This window comes from Narcine bancroftii, chromosome 10, assembly GCF_036971445.1.
Source record: "Narcine bancroftii isolate sNarBan1 chromosome 10, sNarBan1.hap1, whole genome shotgun sequence".
Classification (NCBI taxonomy): domain Eukaryota; kingdom Metazoa; phylum Chordata; class Chondrichthyes; order Torpediniformes; family Narcinidae; genus Narcine; species Narcine bancroftii.
In genome coordinates this window covers 64,833,583-64,858,279 of record NC_091478.1, presented here as the reverse complement: position 1 = coordinate 64,858,279, position 24,697 = coordinate 64,833,583, and the positions used below count along the sequence as shown (strand labels likewise).

The following is a 24,697-nucleotide window of genomic DNA, read 5'->3' as shown; positions in this document are numbered from 1 at the left end:
GAAGTCTCTGAAAGCAAGTGAGTGACTTTGAAACTAAGAATAGGAAATTGGGAATTATTTTTAATGGATATGTCGCTAGCCTTGGTCAAACCCATTGTGACCCTGCCATTCTTTCTCTGATATCACATAACTTGAAAGTAGAATACAACATGCAGAATTTTCAAACACTAAGCCAAAGCACTAATACATAATCAGCTGCGATGTGGATTTTTAATAGTTATTTTATTCCGGGTTTGATTCAAATGGCAAAAGAACTGTGGCAATCATTTTCTGTTTGTGCTTTGGAACTGCCAGTGGTTTCACTAAAAGCAAGGATAAGGCTAAGCCTTATACCCCCCAAAGCATCAGCTTTCTAGACCAGGTCATGTGACACACTTGACCAATGGCAGCTAAGAGTGGATGAGCACAAGACTATAGAATGATAGAATGATATTGGGTCTTCAGGTTTTGGGAGAAGTCCACGGAAATGGTATTATGTGAGTAAGGCCTGATTTGCCTGTCCTTGAAATGTCCTAACTTAATGGGAGCGACTTTGGATGATGTCCGATGGGCAGATACTAGAATAGGCCACTTTTGAGGTAAGTGTTCTTGGGACTAAACCAAACAGGAGTCAAAGGCTGAACTGAGAAGTGTTTATGTTTCTTCAATTCAAATGGTATTTATTTTAAATAATGTACACTACTTTGCTTAGCTTGTTCTACATGTGCAAAGGAGGAAGTATTTGTTAGAGTCATTGAAGTGCAAGATCAGTAAACTGATAACTGCACTGAGTGGATTGTCCATTGAAGAGAAATTGAGGAGGACTAGCCTTTCAGAATTCAGAAAAGCAGGAGGCAATTTCATTGAGATGTACAAATCTCTGAGAGGGATGGATAAACTGGAACTGAGAGGCAATTTCCTAGGCTGGAGATTCTAAAGTAGGAGCATTGTCTCAAGAACATGCATGGTTGGCCATTTAGGACTGATTTAAGGAATTTATTTATGCAGAGGGTAAAACTGTCTATAACTGTGAATGATATGTTGTTGAGTGTATCCAGAGCTGAGATACCCTTTTGGGAACTAAGAATAAATTACTTGAGACATAGAATAAGCCATGATTTCATAAAATGATTGAGTGTCTACATTTTGTACAACACTTTTAATAAAGTTCTTGTGAGTTGTCTAAATAATATGTTGCTGATGTTATTTATTTAAAGATAAATGGCACAGCTTCTACAAGTGGCAAAGATGGCATTGGATCGGCAGAGGAAATTGAAGTGTTTGATGTTGTCCATCATGAAGAGGATAAAGGAGACTCAAAGCACAAACATTGCACGGTAAGGTCAGGGTCCCAACATAGAATCATATGTCACATTGGAGACCTTGAACCCTATCGTATCTGTGCTCACTCTCTTTATAACTGGTCTCTTTGTTTGTCATATACATTTGTAAAACACGAAAATCTGTAGACACCATGGTTGAAGTAAAAACACACAAAGCTGGAGAAACTCAGCAGGTCAGTAACCTTTATATCTTTCTTCTTCTTTGGCTTGGCTTCGCGGACGAAGATTTATGGAGGGGGTAAAAAGTCCACGTCAGCTGCAGGCTCGTTTGTGGCTGACAAGTCCGATGCGGGACAGGCAGACACAATTGCAGCGGTTGCAGGGGAAAATTGGTTGGTTGGGGTTGGGTGTTGGGTTTTTCCTCCTTTGCCTTTTGTCAGTGAGGTGGGCTCTGCGGTCTTCTTCAAAGGAGGTTGCTGCCCGCCAAACTGTGAGGCGCCAAGATGCACGGTTTGAGGCGTTATCAGCCCACTGGCGGTGGTCAATGTGGCAGGCACCAAGAGATTTCTTTAGGCAGTCCTTGTACCTTTTCTTTGGTGCACCTCTGTCACGGTGGCCAGTGGAGAGCTCGCCATATAACACGATCTTGGGAAGGCGATGGTCCTCCATTCTGGAGACGTGACCCATCCAGCGCAGCTGGATCTTCAGCAGCGTGGACTCGATGCTGTCGACCTCTGCCATCTCGAGTACTTCGACGTTAGGGATGTAAGCGCTCCAATGGATGTTGAGGATGGAGTGGAGACAACGCTGGTGGAAGCGTTCTAGGAGCCGTAGGTGGTGCCGGTAGAGGACCCATGATTTGGAGCTGAACAGGAGTGTGGGTATGACAACGGCTCTGTATACGCTTATCTTTGTGAGGTTTTTCAGTTGGTTGTTTTTCCAGACTCTTTTGTGTAGTCTTCCAAAGGCGCTATTTGCCTTGGCGAGTCTGTTGTCTATCTCATTGTCGATCCTTGCATCTGACGGCAAAGTCCTCCTCAGCGACAAGATCTCCATCCTCAACCGATGGTCAGAACACTTCCAATCTCTTTTCAGTGCCAACCGCTCAGTCCAAATCCTTTATATAGCAAAGGTAAAAATACATAACCGACATTTCAGGCTTGAACACTTTTTCAAGGTATGGGGAAAAAATTTGGCAAGCGTCCAAATAAAAGAAGTTGGGGGGAGGCATGATAGCAAAAGCAAGAGGTGATAGAAGAGAGGGAGGGCACAGGAGCAAGGAAGGGGAGAAGGGAGAATAGAGAGGGAAGGGGGTGGAGGAGAGCTGGGAGGGGGAAGGGAATGCTGGGGGGTGGGGGGAGGAGGAGAGCAGGTTAGCAGAAACAGGAAAAGTTGGTGTTAATGCTATCTGGGTGGAGAGTGCGCAGACATAAAATCAGGTGTTGTTCCTCCAATTTGTGGGTGGTCTTAGTGGGATAGTACATAAGGCTATGGACAGGTATGGGAGTATGACACAGAACTGAAATGGTTGGCCACTGGGAGTTCTCTGTCACTGGTGTGGACAGAGCGAAGGTGCTCAGCGAAGTGATCTCTCTGTCTGCCCAGTCTCTCCGTTCCAGGAAAGGCCACAAAGGGAGCACCGGATGCAGTAAATCAGTCTTGCAGACACACAAATGAAGTGTTGCTTCACTTGAAGGGCTTGTTTGGGGGCCTGAACTGTGGTGAGGGAGGAGATGTGAAACCTCTGCGGCAACAGGTGCTGTGGGGGGAAAAGGGTGCGATTGGTGGGGAGGGATGAGTCACGGAGGGAGAGGTCCCTGCAGAACTCAGGGGAGGAGAGAGGAAGATGTGTCTGGAAGTGGGATCCTGTTGTAAGTACCGGAAATTCTGGAGGACAATGTGTTGTTTGTGGAGGCTGACAGTGGTACGTGAGGACATGGGGGGATTCTGAAAACCAAAAATAAAATACAAAAAAATCAAGGGGGATTCTAAGTCTGTTGTGTCTGGGGGCAGAAGGGGCCAGGGCAGATGAGCAGGAAATGGAGGAGATGTAGATGAGGGCTAAGTTAATGATGATGGAGGGGAAGCCACATTTGTGGAAGAAGATCTGGACTGGAAGAATCTGATCTTGGGAACAGAGAATAGAATCCTTGCAGGGGACAGGGTGTGAGGAAAGTAGTCCAAGTAGTTGTGGGAGTTAGTGGGTTTGTTAGTCCTCCCTCACCACACTCCGGGGCTCCAAATAGGCCTTTCAAGTTTGTCTGCAGGATTGATTTACTGCATCCGGCGCTCCTTTTGTGGACTTCTCTACATCAGAGAAACTGGGCACAGATAGGGAGATCACTTCACTGAGTACTTTTGCTCCGTCCACACCAATGACAGAGACCCACCCCAGTAGTCAACTATTTCATTTCTGTGTAACACTCCCACACTCACATGTCTGTCCATGGCTTTGTGTACTATCCCACTCACATGTCTGTCCACGGCCTTGTGTACTATCCCATTCTCATGTCTGTCCATGGCCTTGTGTACTATCCCACTCACGTGTCTGTCCACGGCCTTGTGTACTATCCCACTCTCATGTCTGTCCATGGCCTTGTGTACTATCCCATTCTCATGTCTGCCCACTAAGACCACCCGTAAATTGGAGGAACGACATCTGATTTTCTGTCTGGGCCCTCTCCATCGACGTCTTCGGTTTCTGCTAACCTGCTCTCCTCTTCTCTCTCTCCCACCCCCTTCCCTTCACTTCCCCCTCCCAGCTCCCCTCCACCTCCTTCCCTCTCTATTCGTCTAGCCATCCTTCCTTCCCTCCTCCCTTCTTCACCTATTACCTCCTGCCTTTGCGATCAAACCCCTACTTCTCTTTTATTCGGATGCTTGCCAATTTTTTTCCATACCTTGACAAAGGGCTGAAAATTGAAATGTCGGTTATGCATTTTTTTACCTTTGCTATATAAAGGTGTTTGACCTGCTGAATTTCTCCATCATTGTGTTTTTACTGTCAGGTGCATTTGTTGAGTTCCCTTTGGAAAACTACTATTGACGACAATAGAATGAAGATCTCTTTCCCAATGGACAATTACCTTCATTCAATACCCTCTGGTAACACACTCTTCTGCCACTGACATCATCTTATTTACTCTTTCAAAGGTCCTCATTTTAACACTTCTTGGGAATCATCTTTTCGTATCCTTTGCTCTAAAGAGAACAATACTTTTTCTTTTTGATTACTTAATGGAAGAATCTCATCTCTGGCAGAATTCTGGTCAGTTCCTCGCACACCCTCTGTTAAGGTCATGATATCCTCCCTCTGGGGCATTGCCCAAAATAATCCAACTAAAGCCTAACATGGTTAAACTGTTCAGGAGATACGACTGTTTTTGTGCGTTTTGTAGTGTATAAAGCAGGTATAGTGTTCAGTGCCAAGATTCTGCCATTAAGATTAACTCATGTATGTGCAGAATCTGACAGAAAATATTGTCTTTGGTAAGAGACGCCACAGTGTTGTGGTTATAATTGTTATTTTTAAAAATTAAACGTACAGCACGGGTAACAGGCCCTTTCCCGGAGCACCTGCGGAAACCCCACACCGACACAGAGAAAACACACAAACTTCTTACAGACAGCGCCAGATTTTAACCCAGGTCGCTGACGCTGTAATAGGATTCTAACCACAACGCTAACCAGGCCACTGGAGTCCTTACTGGATTCCTAAGGAGAATGTGGTTTCTTTGCAGTCTGAAGAGCCAACTCGTGCACACTCAAAAGGAGTCCACAACTGCCTGTCTGTCTATTCAGCGTTTTGAGACCGATGGTTTGACTTGGAGAAGATGTCTAACAACAGGGCAGTTTACAATGGGTCAAATTACTGGAAGACGAGTCATTCAAAACATTTCATCATGGGTTAATAATGGAATAAAAACTGCATTAATGAATCAGTCCTGGTAAACACTACATGAACAAAAAAGATGAGACGTGAAGTTGGGAGTCGTACTCTAATATAGTGTAGCTTACGGCTAAACCAGATTCAAGATTGTTTTACTGTCATGCATTATCACATTTTCTCTTTTATTACATGAAATTTCCTTTGGTCTACCGTAAAGCAGACAAAGATTTGCCATCAGCAGAAATTGCCCAGCGCCCCTGACTGCCAGAGAAAGAGAAGCAAAAGAGGATCTCCTCCAGAATCACTGAATGTCCAATGCTTTGTCTCCAGTGCTCCTGCAGCCTTCAGTCTAAACCATCAGCAACCCAAGCTCCAGATGCAGTCAGGAAGCCTTGGAACCCTTTCTCATCTTGGTTCCGATTCCTGGTATCGCTTCAGCCAGTCTCGAGACAGATTCCAGCAGGAAGTCACGTGATGCTGAGAGGCTGAAAAGATATACCCAGAGAGCTCCTGACAAAAAGCCACCAAAACAAGAAAAATATTGTCTAAAAAAAGAATTTAAACTTGCCTTCACAGAAGAAAGATGGGCAGGAAGCAGGCAGTGGAAAACCGGAACCCATTGGAAGTGGCTGAAACGTCAAGTGAAAATTCACTCGATGCCAGCTTTTGCACTATTAGCAGGGCCTAGCACTGAAGGCACGGGAACGGAGCCTGTGATGTCGAGCTTGCCCGATTGAGATGTACTGATGGCAGTACGATCGCTGGCTACCCAAATCGGAGGACTGGAGCAGTGACTGGACACCAGACTGAAAGAGGCCTCAGAGGGTCTGCTCAGCCTGTGAGCTTCGTATCGGGGTCCTGAAAAGCAAGATGGAGGACATCCAAGATAGACAGTAAAAACTGGAAAATACAGCGAAAGTGTGAGTCATTGAGAAAAAGCAGCTGATAGATAGAATATTTGGAAAACTATAATCAGCACAGTAACGTTAGACTATTCGGCCTGAAAGAATTGGAGGAAGGAAGGGGCTCTGTGGAGTTCTTTGAACACTGGGTCTCCGAAGTGTTGGGAAGGAATCGATTTAGAGCCCCCCCCCTAACCATAGTAAAGGCCCATTAGTCATTTGGCCCCTGTCGCACCCCAAATCAATGGCAGAGGCTTGTTCTGATTTGATTTGTTAATAGTCGGGACCAGGAAACAGTGGCTGAGGGCAGCGATGGCTCTATCAAGGGAGACGGGAACCGGTGGAATTCCGAGAGGGAAGACTGGTGTCCTTCCCTGATCTGAGCCCAGGACTGCTCAAACAACAAAATAGAATTTGTCGAGGTCAAGAAAATATTGCGAAATAAAAAAAATAGATCATACAATGCTGTATCTGGCCACACTAAGGATCATGCTACCGGGAGAGGAGAAAAAACACTTTAAGGAGCCATGGGAGACCATGTTATGTGCCCGGGAGTTACCAGAAAAGGTTGAAAACCTGCAAGAATACAGACTGGAACTGAACCCTGAAAGAACCATGAATGAAAAGCCTGAGAAGCTGCTGAACAAAGAGAAGATATTACGGATTTTATAATCGTTGATTCACGGGAAAAAAATGAGACTATTGATGCTGCTGTTGTAGCTGGGATTTTGATAGAATTTTATAATAATTGGAGGGAGTGGAGGGTTACATAATTTTCCTTGTTATAAAAATGTATAAATGAGAAAAATAATTGGAGCTCGAGGTGGAATGGGCTGCGCAAGGCTGCAGAGCATACTGGGTGAGGGAGTAGAGAGGAGGGGCCCCAAACAGAGGACGAGCCCCAGAGGATGAAAATATTTTGAATGTTTCGCTTGCTAACCTTGATATATTGGGGTTTTTAAAGGTTTATTTTTATCCAGGTTTGCTTATGGGAAGGGGTGGGGTGTGCTTCATTTTTCCTTTCACTTTCTTCTTTCTCTTCATGGCTGGTGTGGACGTCAGTGTGGAGAGACCATGAACGACAAAGAGGCGGAAGAGGGCACTATTCAAGACAAACAAACGGGGTGCTGTGGAGGTGAAAAGATAAAACAGAGAAATACAAATAAATAAGTCTCAAATTTATTAGTATCAATGTGAGTGGCTTAAACAGCCCCATAAAGAGGAAAATGGCCTAGGCTCACTTTAAAAAAAAGTGAGAGCAGATATAATATTTTTACAGGAAACTCAATGGAAAAGGAACATGATAAACTCAAAAGGGACTGGGTGGGGCAGTTTTTCTCTTTAAGGCTGGTGGGGTAGCCATTTTAATAGTGGCATGGCTACAAACCTGGCCAGGAGATTTGTAATGGTACAGTGCCAGTTATATTCAGAGCCACGGACACTGCTTAATCTCTATGGACCAAACTTTGATGACAAACAGTTTATGCAAAATGTTTTTTTTATAGGCTGCAGAGAAAAAACAACATATTAATTGGAGGAGATCTAAATTTTTGTCTGGACCCTATTCTAGATAAGACAACAAAAATGTTCGCGACATCCAAGGTGGCAAAAACCACTCTAGCCTTTATGAAAGATTTCAATTTGATGGATGCGTGGAGGCAAAGGAACCAGCAGGCTAGAGACTACTCCTTTTACTCAAAGTACCATCACTCTCATACCAGAATTGATAGTTTTCTGATGTCAGCCTTGTTAGAAGGCAGAGTGCTTCAGTCAGAATATTCACTGTTGACCTTACAAATAACAATGCCTGAAAAACAGGCAGATGCCTATAGATGGTACCTTAATACTACCAGTATTATCCCAGTCTTTTGAACTTTTCTAAGGGTCCAAGTTGATCTGTTTTGTGAAGCAAATTGTCCATCAACTAATAATAACTTTCTAATCTGGGACTCACTAAAGGTCTATCTAAGGGCCAAATAATTTAATATACCAAAAGTATTTAAAAAATGACTGAGGTGGAAACACTGGAACAGGAGATAACAAAATTGGAAAAAGATACCAAAACTAGCGATCGAGTGAGAAATATCATGAATAAGAAAATAAGATTTTATTTTATTTAAATACAACACTGCAAACATACAGAGTGGAAAAAAATGCTGTTGCAATCAAGCAAAGATATGAAGTAGGTGAAAAAACACAAAATTTTGGCACGGCAACTGACAGCAGGGGAAAATTCAAGGATGATTAATGCGGTTCAGTCAGAGCTGGACTCTATAAGATATAATCCAAAAGAAATAAATGATTCCTTTAAAACTCTTTATGAGAAATTGTATAAATCTGAGATGCCAGGAGACATAGATAAAATTGATGAGTTCTTGGCAGGGATTAAGTTGCTGAGATTGGCCCAGGAGGACCGAACGGAATTAGATGCCGCATTTTCCAGTGAAGAAATTGAATGGGCCTCGGGAACATTACAAACAAACAAGTCTCTGGGCCCCTGAGTTCTGTAAGGAATTCAAAGACTTATTAATACTGTTGTTAATGGGCATAGTGAACCAGGCAGTGGAGACGCAGACTCTTATTATGGAATCTTTTTCAACAGCTATTATTACGGTGATACCCAAGAAGAACAGGGATCCATTGAAGCCATCCTCATACAGACCTATCTTACTTCTAAATATAGATTACAAAGCAATAATCAAGGCACTGGCCAATAGGTTGGGTTGTTATCTTCCTAAATCGATAAATCTGGATCAAGTGGGCTTCATCAGGAAGAGGCACTCTGCTAACAACTTGAACAGACTATTTACCATAATACATTTGGCACAAGCAAAACTTGATCCAAGTATGATAATTTTGCTAGATGCAGAGAAGGGATTTGATTGGTTAGAATGGCCTTTTTTTTAAAAAAAGTTCTGGAAACATTCGGAATGGGACAAATGTTTATTAATTGGATAAAAGCATTGTATGGCAAACCGTGGGCAAAAGTTAGTACAACTATCATCAACATTTACCCCTCAGTAGGTCCAGCAGGCAGGGCTGTCCTCTGTGTCCAGGGCTGTCTGTCTTAGCAGTTAAACCATTGGCAGGTCCCATTAGGAAAGATCCAGGGATAAAGGGATTCAGAGTGGGCCAGCTAAAGCATAAAATAAATCTAATGGCAGATGACGTGTTGGTGTACCCGACAGACCCACCCGGTTACCACACTGGATTACTGGTACAATTTCAGGCTATCAAGCCAACATTGAAAAAAGCAAGATCATGCCACTGAATAAATTTTAATCTGAAGAATATCAAAGAAACAGTAATTTAAGTTGGCACGTAGGAGGTGTGAAATACTTAGGAATCAAGATTGATAGTAATTAGAAAATTTATATAAACTTAACTACCCCCACTATGCTGGAGAAGACTGAAGGTGACAATGAAATGGATGGACCTGTCCATCACTTTAATGGGAAGGGTTAAATGCATAAAGATGAAGGTGATACCTCTTTCAGTCTCTACCAATTCCATTACCATGATCCTTCATTGAATGATAGTAATAAGGACTCATCAGGAATGGAAAAGTACCCAGGATAGCCTTAAAAAAACTGACAAGGGACTACATTTTGCGGGGGGCTTAAGGTTACCTGATTTTAAGAAATATTACCTAGCAGCTCAGTTAAGGTTCTTTGCATCTTTCTTTGAGGAGGGGGAAACCACCTGCTTGGGTGCAAATGGGATTGCATGGAATAGGGCAGAGAATGGCGAAGAGTTCATATATAAATGGGATGCCAAATTAATAGGGAAAAAAAGGATGACCCATGTGATTAAAATCTGGCATGAGGTCAGTGAGTGTATTGGCGAGAAAGTGAAAATATTGCGTAAGACACCACAGACTCATTATGAATTGATGTCCATGAACAATAAATTCCTGGAGATTTGGCATCGGCAGAGGATCTGATATATCAATGGCTGCTATGAAGGGAGGCGGCTTATGTCCTTCAAGCGGCTAAAAGGTAAATACGATTTGTCTTATGGGACCTTTCATTGTATCCTCCACTTAAGATCGTTTCTAAGGGATAGATGAGGCCCTGCAATGACCCTGCCTACATCTAGTGAGGTTGAAGGGATGCTTTGACTGGGAAACGCACCCAAATTTGTTTATAGAATGTACTTGGTACTCCAAGGTGAAAGACCCAAGCAAGGGCTACACAGATCAAGAGAGAAATGGGACTCGGGCATCACAATTGATGAGAGATGTCGGTTTGATTGATGTAGAGACAGTGTGACAGCAGTGATTAATTCTAGGTTCAGGCTGGTTCAATACAACTTTCTGCATCAGCTCTACCTCAGACCACAAAAAATGCACAAGGCAAAATTGGAGGTGCCAGAGACTTGTTTCAGGTGTGGAATGGAGCCAGGAACTTTTGTCCACGCAACCTGGTCCTGCACAAAGGTAGCCCAGGTTTGGCATGATTTGGCCAACAAACTAATCAGAATAATGAAATAAACTTTTAACCAAATTCAATATTGTATCTGCTGGGGAACCTTATGGACATAAGCTACAAATTAACCAAATTCAATTTGTATTTATCGCTTTCTCCATAGCAAAAGAATGTATAGCGATGACCTGGAAGTCTGGCTCCCTTCTCCTTATCAGTAAGTGGATTATCGAGATACACAGCTATATTCTCATTAAAAAAATCACGTATAATCTCAAAACCGACACAGCGCCTTTGTTTAAATATGGCAGCCGTATCTGATGTATGCAGCACAGCTGTAGCCACACCTCAACAAAAATTACCAATAGATGAATAAATAAAATAAATTACATAAGGGGGTGGCTCCACAGCCTCTATGAACACTCTTCAGAAGTGCCAACGCCACACCTAGCCTTCCTTTTTTTTGTTCTTTTTCTTTAAGGGTGTGGGCGACGGAGGAGGAGATTGTAGATTGCTGGTGTATATCTGTGTATTTTGTAACAGTTTGTGATGTTATCTCCTTGTTCATTGTTGGAAAACAAAAAATAAAATATTTTTTAAAAGACAGACTCCCGCAGTCTGGCGAGTGCTTTGATTGCAGTCGCCGCAGACCGCGTGGGTTCCTCAGTTTGAGTGACCAACAGCCTGTGTGTTTTCAGCCTCAGAGCCTTGGTCCACTGCCATGGTCACAAGCCCATGGATCGTTTCTTCTGCTTCTCCTTAAGTTGGAGGTGTTCTCCCTGTTTTCTGATGCCCTGCACCAGTCCTTTGCTTCCCTGGAGTCTGCAATCCCTTGTGGCCGCTGCCAGTCATAGGCACCACCATCTTAGGCCCAAACCCCACCGTCATGGGATTTAAAGCCGACGGCAGTTGGACTGGGTAGTTGGACCCCATGGGTCTACACCAGCACCTCTGACAGAGCTGCCTTTTTTTTTACTGCAATAAGACACTTTAAATAGTTATGTATAATTGGAGGCAGTGGACTGAATATCTTCCAGTTAAACTGACAAATAAATGGGGCTGGAACAGTGTTCAAAGCAGAAATATCAGGGTCTGATCCAAAGTGGGTCAGCTGTGACAATAGGTGGCAGTGTTTAAAGATGATTATTTTCTTAATTCTCCTACCCAATTCCTATGGAGTTCCCTGGTCCTCGCCTTTTAGCCTAATAGCCTTCACATTCAGTGGATCATCCTTCATAATTTCTCTCACCTTCAATGAGATTCCACAATCAGATGCATCTTTCCTTGTCTCCTTTCAACATTTTGATGACTCTCTGGTCCATATTAATGCTTCCACCAATGACTCCCCCCTCTCACAAATCTGTACTGTGCAGAAAATGCAACTCTGCGCCTTTATCTCTTCTCTACCTACTATCCAGTCATGCAAACAGTTCTTCCATGTGAAGCAGTGATTCACTTTTACATTTTACAATCTAGAGCACAGTAAGTCCTTGAATTATGTCACTTCATTCAATGTCATTTCATTATAGCATTGATGAGAAAAAAAAAGAAATAGCGCGTCACACTTTGTTATTGTTTGGGATTGAACCAAATACTGGTAGGTACTGCCTCTTACAATTTTTGCTTTTCAAACATTTGATTATCCCTGTTGCAATGAGTGCTAAATGTGCACCGTGCTGACTGGCCACAAAATAAAACAAGAGAAAAAGTGTTATAAACAAAATTGGAAGTGTTAAGGAGATTTGACAATGAACAGTGAGCTGTGGATACTGGAAGAGCTCTTGATCGCAAGCAACAATAGTACCAACAATTTCAGTAAACAGATATATACAGAAAAGTTGTAAAATACGCAACAGATGTCAAATATAAAGAAATACATTTTATAAAGTACATCTATAAAATAACAAAACATCTTACAATTTTATCCTGAATATTATATTTTCATTTTCTCTCCCATCTCTTGAGCTCAATACCAAGTGGAAGTTCTATAATTAAAGTATATCTTATACCTGGAGTAACATCATAGTGTTGGGAGACAGGTTTTATAATAAAACTAGAGATTCTGAAAGTAGCTCAGGATAAGTCCCCATAGGTTTTGAAAACTTATGTCTTAAGTTACTAACAGAATAATGAATCTTTTCTAGATTTAAGCAGGACATAATATCCCTCAACCACTGAGTATGAGGGAGGAGTCACGTGATGGAGTAGTGGCCGGACGGTGAACTCCAGCCCTCTCCAGAAAAGTCGGGAAAAACAAAGGAAAACACAAAGGCACAGAAATAAAAGTTACAGAAAAGTGAGTATAAAGGTGGAAAGAAGATGGTGACAAAAAAAGAAAAATCGAAAGCAACGGTAAGAAGAGAGGAAGAGAGACAAAGGAGGAAAAAGGTGAAGGCCTTACCTGTCCGAAGAGGCCCGCTGCGGAGAGAGAAACCCGCTCCCTCAGGTCGGTAAATAATGGACTACAAAAATGGCTCGCAGAGCCGAGTAAAAGTACGCAACCGCGCATGCGCGAAGAATGAAAAAAAAACACACCGACGGGAGGGGGGACCAGCTGGGGAGTCGATCTCCACAGCCGGCAACGACAGCTGCAGAACACCTGCAGCAAGAAGAGAACACAGAAGACAATGGAAACAAGAAAGAAGAGAAGAAAAGGGCAACAAAGAAACAGCAGATGGCCAACCCAGAGGAAGAAGAAGTGGAAGAGGAAGAGTACAGTGAAATAGAAGAAGAAGGGAAAGGCAAGATAAAGGATATACTTGCTCTTATTAAAGGATACATGGAGTCATTTAAAGAATGGCAAACACAGAAATTTAAGGATTTAAGAAAAAGAATAAACAACACAGAAGAGAAATAAAATGGAGATGACCTTAACAGAAATGGGAAAGAAAATGGACAAGATGGAAGAGCGGGAAGTAGCAGTAGAAATGGAGGTAGAAGACTTAAAAAAGAAATTGGAGAAATCTAATAAAAAAACTAAAGAGACACAAGAACTACTAGCTCAAAAAATAGATACAATGGAAAACCATAACAGAAGAAATAACATAAAGATAGAGGGCCTTAAGGAAGATGAAGAAGGCAAGAATATGAGGGAGTTTATAAAAGAGTGGATCCCTAAGACCCTAGGATGTCCAGAACTACAGCAAGAAATGGAAATAGAAAGGGCACATAGAGTATTGGCCTCTAAACCACAACCACAACAAAAACCAAGATCTATTGTAGTAAAATTCCTAAGATATACTACAAGAGAAAAGGTACTGGAGAAGACAATGGAAAAAGTAAGAGAGGGCAACAAACCACTGGAGTATAAAGGGCAAAAAATCTTAATTTATCCAGATATAAGTTTTGAACTCCTAAAGAAGAGAAAAGAGTTCAATACAGCAAAGGCGATTTTATGGAAGAAAGGGTATAAATTTATACTAAAGCATCCAGCGGTATTGAAAATATTTATTCCAGGACAACAAAACAGACTATTCTCGGATCCAGAAGAAGCACGAAAATTTGCAGAACAATTACAAAAATAGACTGAGGGAGGAAGACGGGTAATGAGAGTTAAAATGATCACGATTGATATGTATGTGGGTAAAGACAAAAATAGACTGAGGGATGAAGACGGGTAATGAGAGTAAAAATGATCACAATTGATATGTATGTGGGTGAAGAGGTATAAGAGTGAATAGAGACAACGAGCATACATGAATGTATCTGTACTTAGAGGAAAATATAGATAGTATAGACAAGAATTAATAAGGGAAGGTAATGGAATAGAGAGAATAAGGAGGGAATTAAAAGAGTGACCTTTGTGACATATGAAAAGTGAAATCTTTTCTGGGGGAGGCGGGGTGGGGGGAAATAGCGGTCACTGCAAAATCAGTTGACGCTTGCGAGTGGATTCGCAAATCCAAATGGAGAGGGGAGATGTGGTTGTCCGACAAGGGATAAAGGACAACTCAGGAGGTGAAGGGGAGATTGGGGATAAATAAGATAGAAATAGGAGAATAAGGAAAATGTTGGATGTTGTAGGAATGTTGTCTTATAAAGAGTTGAAAATAAGAAAACAGAAATGGAAAAGGAGGAAAGGTAATGATGGAAAAACGGAAAGAGAAGATAAACAAAATATAAAAGGGCTACGCTGAACTATATGTCTTTAAATATTAATGGAATACATAACCAAATTAAAAGGAAGAAACTACTAAATTTAAATGAATAAATGTATTCCATTAGAAAAAATAACATATAGGTTAAGAAATAATATTGAAATATTCGAACAAGTATAGGAGCCTTACATTAAATACAATAGCGAAAACCTACCGGGGACAAACATTACCTAAGTTGATGGAAGGAGAAGGAAAGAAAAGAATGGACTCAGTAGAATTTCTGGTGTAATTTTGTTGAATGACAACATTGTCTGACTGGCTTAATGCAACCTAGATTGTATACCTAAAATGGATGAGGGGGGGGGGTGGGGGGGTGGTTTGGGAGGAAAGGGGGGGTGGAGAAAAAGTCACTGTATATGTGTGAAAAAGAAACAGTGTATATCATGGCTAATGTGATTTATGGTGTGAAAAATAAAAAAAATTAAAAAAAAACCCACTGAGTATGAGTGGGCGGGGCAGCATTTCTCCATCTTAATCCTATTATAAGCTTCCATTTCATTTTAGTGTGAATATCACTTTAAGGGCTAGTATAAACTGACCATTCATGACTGGGGTGGAAACAAACTCGTACAGGATGTACCTGCTTCGCTACTTTGAAGAGAAGAGAGGAAATGTGTTGCTTTTCCGGGACACAGATGGAGAGAATCATGTGAGAGATACACTTAAAAGAACAGACACTTTCAGATCAGTACCCATCTGAAGGAACACTGAGCTGGAGTGACTGTGTGAAATGGACAATTTGGCTGATTCTCCCTGTTGGGAATTATTGAACCCCACCGTGATCAAAAGAAAGGTCACTTTGACTGACCCGTGCTGGAGTTTTTGGAAGCACTGTGGAAATCACTCATTTAGTTTTCACTATGCAAGAAAAAGGAGAGTTGTGACAACCATTCAAATGAAAGAACATTTCTCTGGAAGTACTCGACAAGGATTTGTGAGTTTTCAACAGTTTGGTCACTCAGTCTCCCACCTACTTATTATTTCAGTGCATCAGTTTAAAACTCTCTACAAACACACACACACATATTCGTACATAGTTGGGGTTAAGTTACATAATGTGTTATATAGTAGTAATAGTTATAAATAAATATAGTGTTTTAAAATATAACACTGTCTTGGTGAATTTCTGTTGCTGCTGGTCTATGACACAACAATAATATTACATGTCTGGCAAAAAGAGAGGCAAAAGACAGAACCCGAGGTTTAATTGGGATTAAATGGACAATATCCTCTCCACTGATACTAAAGAGGCAACAGAGGGTTAGGTTCGAGGTTTAAACATCTCTCCAGTATTTTTCAAGGCTAGGGCACGTCCAAAACATATGAATAAGAGAGGCCTTATCTCTCTTACATTTATCGCAAAAAGAATTTACATCTGGATAAATACGAGATCATTTAGCTTTGGACATATGAGCCCTATGCACAACTTTAAATTTCAACAAACATTGATGGGAATTAACCAAATGAAGGATTAAATCCCAAACCTCATCTAAAAATGAAAGGCTTAAATACTGTTCCCATGCAGATTTAATTTTATTAAGAGGGGCAGATTTTAAACCTGCATCTTATAAATAATGGGTATTAAACCTTTACAAGTGGGTTGTAAATTTAAAAAACATGTCAACAATGTTTGTATCAGGTACATCAGGAAGGGTAGGTATCTGAGAGTGGAGAAAATGTCTGATTTGTAAGTATCTTAAAAAATGGTAGATAGATTGAACTTTTCATAAAGTTGTTCAAATGATGCAAAGTAATTATCAATGCAAAGATCTTTAAAACATTTAATACCCATTCTTGAAATGCAGAATCGTGTAAGGAAGGTTGGAAGAAATGATTGGCTAGAATAAGGGTTGAAAGAGAAAAACCATAAAATCCAAAATATTTTCTGAACTGGACCAATGTCTTAACAACCGGATTATCAATATATTTATCTAAAAAAAAGGGAAGTGAGGATCCAAGAAAAGCCGAATGGAGAGATTTTTAACTGTACGCAATTCCATTGCTACCCACAATTGACAGTCAAGTTGTTTATTAAAGAATTGCATATACTTCCCACCCAGTAATAAAATTAGGCAGTGCCACACCTCCATTTCTTTTAATTTCTGAAGGTGAACTTTACTTAATCAAGGTCACTTACTCTTCCATATATAGGACTATATAATAGTCTAATGCAGTGCTTCTCAACCTTTTTTCGACTCACATACCACTTTAAGTATTTCCTATGCCATAGGTGCTCTGTGATTAGAAAGGGATTGCTTAAGGTGGGATGTGAGTGGAAAGAAAAAGTTTGAAAGCCACTGTTTTAATTGTACCTAATTGACTCGTTATGTGCACTGTTTCATAACTCCAAAGGAAATGGGCCAATGACGATATTTTTCAAGCAAAATATTTCAGTAACAATTGGGTCTAGAGCAGTGGTTCTTAACCTTCCCTTCCCACTCACTTACCACCTTAAGCAATCCCTTACTAATCACAGAGCACTTAAAGTGGTATGTGAGTGAAAAGAAAAAGGTTGAGAACCACTGATCTAATGAATCAAAAAAATATTTAGGAATAAAAGTTGGTATCTGAAAAAGATATAAAAATTTAGGCAAAATATTCATTTTGATAGAGTTAATGTGGCCCACTAAAGATGTAGACAAGGATGACCATGCGTTAAATGCTATTTCAAATGTTTTAACAGGGTAAGAATATTTTCTTTAAGAAGTCACATGTTTTCTTGTAAGTGTAATACCTAAATTTTGCAAAATCACTATCAGACAGTAAAGTTAAATTGAAATGCCAATGTCTGTTTTATTTAGGAAGGGTCATAGATAATCTATTGGAATGAATAATGGGGATAAATTCCCACAGGATCTAATGTATCAAAAGAAGTTTGTTTCAAATTGCTTTAGCAATAACAAGAAAGTCTTTTGCCATAACTTGGAAGTCTGATACAGATTTGGGTATAGAAAGATGGCAAGCTGAAGTTTGGAGCTGTATACCACGAGAAAATTAAATAGTTTAAGAGATAAATACTATATATTTTGGAAGATATGGAGCTCATATTTACAAAGTATGGGTGTAAATATTTAAATGAAGTTCTGATATTCCCTTTCTCCTCAAGGTCTTCGTAGACTAAAAGAAACGTTAAAGTAATAGGCACCCTTGTTGAGGGTCTCTTGTCGCCTTTTTCATTTTTCTTTATTTTCCTTTTGTAGGGAGAAGGGGTGGTATATAGGGGGGTTTTCTTTATATATGGCACATGATTTCTATTTCTTTTGTATTATTATAATTATGTGAATTTTTTGTAGGTTTTTAAATGATAAATATTTTTTTAAAAGATAGTACAATTAGGGTATGATCAGATATCAGTTTACTCTTGTAATCACGTGCGAGTTAATGGGATTAATTATCAGTAAGAAAATAATCAATCTGAGAAAAAGTATGATGAACGTGAAAAGAATACTATCTCCTTTCTTTTTTTAATTTTTAAATTAATTTTTCACAAAGAAATACAGAAAATGTGAAAAATATACATTGTTCTTGAATATAACAATCAAGTACTTTCAAATTAATTCAGCATTTCCATATGTTAACAGTAACATTGAATAAGGAAATAAGAGATGATGCTTAAAACAAAAAAAAACCATCTAATTCCAATTGGGGGGGGGGGGAGGGGAGAAGAAACCCAAAACAAAAACAACTGGTCAATCCATTCTGAGAGTAATTTAAAAGTAGAAAAAAGATCCTTCCCGAGTAAACACAACACACTTGGAAAAAAACAAACTGGAAATGGTTCAATTTTGTTTATTAATTTGAGCAAAAAATTGAATAAATGGCCACCAGGTTTTTTCAAAGTTAAAGGTGCAGGTGCCTAACCTTTTATCTGGGGTTGTTGGGACTGGACACCTCCCATTGTTTGGATTTTGGAATCATTTTAAAATGGTGGTCCCTTTAAGCAAATGCAATGTTTCAAAATCGCACAAAACAAGGAGTGTGGGGTGTTAAATGAATTTAGATAAATAAAGACCATAAAAGAGTATTATATCAATAGAATATTTTTTATTTTAAAGTAAAACTTCAAAATAAGACTGGCTCAAACCCCATCCCCACCCTTTCTTACCTTCAGTGGAAAGGTGACTCTTGGCCCAGAGCCCGGATTTCACTCGCGGCAGTGGCTGGCTCAATGTGGGAGCAATGGCCATCTTCTGTACCCATAATCCCCCATGCAGCTGGAATCGCTCTGGCATTGATAGAGTTGTTCCAGCTACGTGGGGGATTATGGGTAAAGAAGGCAGCCATTTCTCCCGCATTGAGCCATCGCCAGCCGCTGCCGCGAGTGAAAACTCTGGGTTTGGCAGCACTGGCTGCTGCATTGGAAGTTAGATGGAGGGGGGCGTGACAGAAGCACGGATGGCCAGGGGCGGGCAACCAAGAGACAGACGGCCGAGGGTGGGGTGGGGGGACGGGACTAGGACCGAGGCAGTTGGGCATTTTCATTGCCAAAAAAAGTGGTAGTTTTTGGAGGTTGCTGGTGTTTGAAATACTTGATAAACCTGCCCAAAAAGTATCTAACTTTGTACGAGACCAAAAAATACAAGTCAAAGTGGCCTCTTTGGATTTACACCTATCACAAATATGACTTGTATTAAGAAAAAAATAGGCCAATCTGTCCTTAGACATATGTGCCCTATGTACTACCTTGAACTGAAGCAAAGAGTGATGGGCACAAATTAAAGAAGTATTGACAAGTCGAAAAATTCTTTCCCATAAATCATCAGAAAGCAGCTGCTCAAATTCCAGTTCCAAAGCACCTTTTATTTTATCATTGGATTTAAGACGTAAATTAAGTAAGATGTTAGAAATCAACCCTTTTCGGGAAGAGAGTATCAATCAAATTAGTTGAAAAGACAAATGGAAAATTTGGCGAAAAAAGTGTAGAAAACTCCTAATTTGAAAATATCTAAGAAGATGTCTTGGGTAAATTTAACTTTTCAGCTAATTGATAAATGACATTAAACAATTTCCTTAAAACATATCAAGAAAGATTATTATTCCTTTATCTTTCCATAGGGCAAAAGCTTGGTCAGATGATGTCTTAAAAATAATTGGAATAAATTTTACTGGACAGAACAAAATTATTTAAATAAAAAACTTATGAAATTGAAACTAATGTATGTCTAAGAATTGGATTAAAATGTTCTTTAGATAATGCAAAGGGGAAAGAAGTTAAAGAGTATCCTTTAACCAAATTCTTCTCCAGTTTCATCCATAAAGGGCAATTATTCATCACAGAATAGTAAGTCCAAAATGTAATGTATCATATATTAATTGTCCAGTAATTAAACCTGAAATTTGGTATTGCCATAACACCATCTTTTTTTGTTTTCTGTAGTAATGGTTTAGCCAACCTAGGATTTATTATTGCATATTTAAAATGATATTTTAGAATCCAATTTGTCAAAGAATACTTCAGGAATGAAAGTTGGGATAGCTTGAAATGTATAAGAACTTTGGTAAGATAATCAGTTTAATTTTGCATTAATTCGACCTACTAATGCCGACGTCAATGGTGACCATTTCAATATCAATCAAAGGGAGATAATTATATTTATATAAATCTTTGAAGTTTTTTAGTCATTTTTATTCCGAGATATGTAAATTGATTTTTAACAACTTTAAAAGGTAATTGATCGTATAAATATAAATAATTACTAATAGGAAAAAGTTCACTTTTATTTAAATTCATTTTATATCCTGAAAAAATACCAAATTCAGTAAGCAAAGTTAACATAGAAGGAATCACTTTTTTTAGGATCAGCGATATATACCAACAAATCATCTGCATGTGAAGAAACCTTATGCACTCTCTTACCTCTCTGAATACCATGGAGATTTATAGAATCTCATAGAGAAAATGCTAAGGGTTCCAAAGCTAGGTTGAATAATAAGGGACTAAGAGGACAACCTTGATGCATAAACCCTATGTAACCTAAAATAAGATTTATAGTTATTACTAATAACTGCCACAATAGGAGCTTTGTAAATTAGTTTGATCCAAGAGATAAATTGAGGACCCAAGTTAAATCTTCCCAAAACCTCAAACAAGTAAGACCATTCCACTCTGTCAAAAGTTTTCTCAGCATCAAGTTAAATAGCACATTCTGTTAATTTGGGTGGAATGGAAATAATACTATCCTATTTGGATGAAGAAAACACCATACATCAGAAATACCATAATCTGATAGGAGGGATTGAATAAATGAAGTGGACTCACTCACTATTGCAGGGTTGGGAGAAGATCGATCCAACACTGGATCAAACCAACAATTGAAATCTCCACCAAGCACAAGAGAGTATGAATCCAGATCAGGTAAGGAAGAAATATAATGTTGGCACATCATCATTAGGGGCATAAACACTAGCAAGAACCTCCAATTTATAATACAATTTCCCTGAAGTAATATGACCATTAGTATCTGATATTACATTATGATGAACAAAAAGAATATTTCAGTTAATAGAATCAAGGGTCCCCTGGCTTTTGCCTGAAAAGTGGAATGAAAATGCTGCCCCCTCCACCTTGTCATGAGATGCAAACTATCAAAGATACAAATATGTGTTTCTTGTAAAAAAAACAATTGCTGTTTTAAATTGTTTAAGATGTTTTCCTTCTCTAAACAGGATGGTTAAAACCTTTAACATTCCAACTAACAAAATTTAAAAAGTTATCCATTGTCAGTGGTAAGAGAAGTGAGTTTAAAAACACATATGTTAATTAAACTCCAGGTGTTGGCCTTAAAGCAGGACGAGAGCATACAGCAGATATTAAAATAAAACCACATACAAAGACAAAATTTATGTAGTTTCCTAAATCAATAACAACCTTGAAAAGACCCACTCGCACCCTCCTACCACCCCATCCAAAAACCAGACAGCTGCCAAAGACACCAGTAGCAAGCTCATCAAATTAAGGATTTCTCACCCCAAAAAAAAACCTTTCCTGTTCTATGTAATAAAACTTGGCTCCAATATTGTTATTGAAACAAAACTCTATTTCAAAAACAACTAGGATAGAGACTCAACCTAAAATGTCAAATCTTTTTCTTTCCAAAGATGCTTCTTTTTTTTTTAAATTTTTTATTTTTCACACCATAAATCACATTAACCATGATACACGTTTTTTCCTTTTTACACATATACAATGTCATTTTCTCTCCCCCCCCCCCTCCCTTCTTGATGAAATTTTCCAGCATTTTCTCTCTATCTCCAGCAATCTGCTTTTACTTCACTATCTTACTTTTTGGGTGTTTCATTTTAGGATTTTGGTCCAGAAGGGGATGGCTTGGAGACAATTGTTTGCAATTCTGTGAAGATGATCAGGGAGAAATTAACTGTGTCAGATTGTGGACTTGGATTAGAGCACCGGGAGAATATGGAGGAGTACGTTTATGACATATATTATACTGATGGCTACATCATTGGAGGTGGAATCCAAGATATTCTGTCAGTGGTACCGTATTATGAAGAACATGAACTGGTGAGTTTGTCTTCTCCATATTGAATTCTTTACAGGTTACTTGAGCAAAATTTAACTCAAAGTGTGGCTTACTTGCTTCAAGGCAAGGTCAGATTGCAAGGTGCCACATCTCACGGCAGATACCACAATCGTAACTCTGGAAAACCAATAATATTGTGATTTCTGAATTGCCAGTTGCAGTGGATGGACTTGGGAGACATGGGCAAATTATCTTGACTGTGGCCTAGGGTTCCAAAGGGAACTATGAGTCTTTGTCCTTAGCCTTTGCAGAGTTCAATCTTGTTGAGTTTCCTCATTGAGCCAAAGCTGGTGTAGGATAGACAAAAACAATGATTTCAATGGGAATTCTTACCCATGGAAATGGGGAAGGTAATTGATTTTCTTTTAATTTTTTTAAAAAGTATTTTCTGTGATTTCTTAATTTTGTGTTTTGAATTTATTTTAAATTTAAATTTTAAAAGGTACAGCAATTTTTTTGAACATTTTTGAATGACCAGAGACCCAACTAAATTCCACACACATATCAGTGCAGGTAGTAGTAGGAGTTTACAGGTAGCCAACCAGATGTAGAAGGATGGTTATATGGTTATATGGTCAGCAAAATCATCACTAGAAAATGACTGACAGCAGGTTCCTGGTACTCCTTTTATTACAGATCAGTGATAAATTGATTGCAGATGAAACATATGAGGATGAAGATGATGAGAATGAAGAAAACAATTGGCGGAATGATTATCCAGATGAGGATGACTGGAAAAGTGAAGAGGACATGGACAAAGAAGATGGTAACATTTAGCTACGTGTTTAATCTAACCTGATTCATTTCCACAATAATGGCATTTTAGTTGTACAAATTTATACAGTTGATATAAAGCACAATTGGCTTGTTGAAACTATTACTAATCCATTATCTGATAATAGATCTAAATTACAAATATACATACTTTCATAATTATCTTTATAAAGAAACAACATGGCTGGTGATGGTCAATACCAATGAAAATGGAAACAAAATCCCACTATTTGTCTTCTTGTGATTTGGGTAGATGTTTGAGGTACCCTATCCCAAAAAAAAATCAATGCTTTATTATGTGACAAATAATTTATGGTAATAGCACAGTGAAGGACTTACTTCAAATATTTTATAGTCTATGAAAGGAATGACAAATGCTGGGATATAAACACAAAGCTGGAGAAATTCAGCGGATCAAGCAATGTCCTATCTATAGCAAACGTAGAAATATGTAATCGACATCTCTGGCTTGAGCTATTCATCAAGGTATGGAAAAATATCAGCAGGCTTCCAAACAAAAGAGTGGGGGGGGGAGAGGAGTGGTTGCAAAGGCAGGAGGTTATAGGTGAAGAGAGCAGTGATCAAGGGGAGGAGGGATAGCTAGGTGAAGGGAGGAAGGAGAACTGAAAAGTGGGGGGGAGAGGAGAGAAAGGACAGCAGGTTAACAGAAACCAGAAAAGCCGATGTTAATGCCATCCGGCTAGAGAGTGTCCAGATGGAAAATCAGGTGTTGAACCTCCAATTTGTGGATAGTCTTGGTGGGACAGAACATAAGGCCATGGACAGACAGTTCGACAAATGCTGGGGTATAATTCTGGAATGCTTAAAGTCCTGCAATATCTTGCTCATGAAGTAAATATACACTGAAAAATTACATTATATTTTCCTGCACTCTCATTTTCCATCAAGTCAGTACAATACCTTCCTTGTGACTCTCATCATTGTGTAGGTAACTTTAATCCAATTAATTCATTGGCTTCTATCATGGTTACATTTTTTTTTAACTAGTTTGCATTGTTTGGATATTTTCACAACAGGAACCAACGTTGTCTGATTTGAGAAGTAATTTAGAAAATCGATACAAAATGTATAATTCAACCAATTACTAAATTACCTTTGAATTAAATCATACGATCATTTTACAGGACGATTCTCCAGTGAAGAAGAGGATTCATTTGATTTCTGACATACTTTTTCAAACTCTCTCGATGGACATTGGATCAAAATCGGAGGATATTTCTGTAAATGTTAATTTTTTAAATTAAAATTTTGCTTGAATTCATGACAGTTGTATTCTTCATCACTGTCATCAACTTTGATGGGATGAAAATTTGATGCGACGCAAATTGGATGTGACGCAAAATTTGATGCTTTTTTGAAACTTTTTACAGTTCTCCAAGTGCAGCATGAAACAATGCAAATTTCTGAAAATTAGTCTTTTTTTAGAAATAAATCCTGAGAACATTTAATTGTTTTAAACAGCTTGCTTTTTCTGTTTCCTTTGACTCACTCGTGCTTTAGGCACTTATTTTTCCCTGACAGTTAGAGGTCCATAACAAATCTCTTGCTGTCATTCAATCCTTTGTTTTTGTCAAATCTTCTTTAAGAAATAAACTGTATATGTTTCTGGTCACATTATAGGATAGGTGTGATTGCATTAAAGAGATTTCCTTTTGAACTGGGAAGGCTGAGAGCAGACAATTGAGGTGAATAAATCTGTGAGTAAATAGGAAGGACCTATATCTCTT

General features: G+C 39.2%; 1 protein-coding gene across 6 annotated transcripts in view; it reads left to right on the top strand.

Moving 5' to 3' along the window:
- Positions 1-24,697, top strand: part of slc7a6os (solute carrier family 7 member 6 opposite strand) — a 30,276-nt gene that overhangs the window by 2,321 nt on the left and 3,258 nt on the right. For 2 of the 6 annotated variants that reach the window (XR_011345679.1, XR_011345678.1), the window contains exons 3-6: positions 1,197-1,316; positions 21,938-22,156; positions 22,812-22,941; positions 24,095-24,190. Coding sequence is in view for 4 of the 6 variants with exons in the window: in XM_069901152.1 (XP_069757253.1) it covers positions 1,197-1,316; positions 21,938-22,156; positions 22,812-22,941; positions 24,095-24,135 (510 nt within the window). In the remaining 2 variants the exon portion in view is untranslated. The other 4 variants (XM_069901152.1, XM_069901154.1, XM_069901153.1 and 1 more) reach the window with 4 other exon arrangements.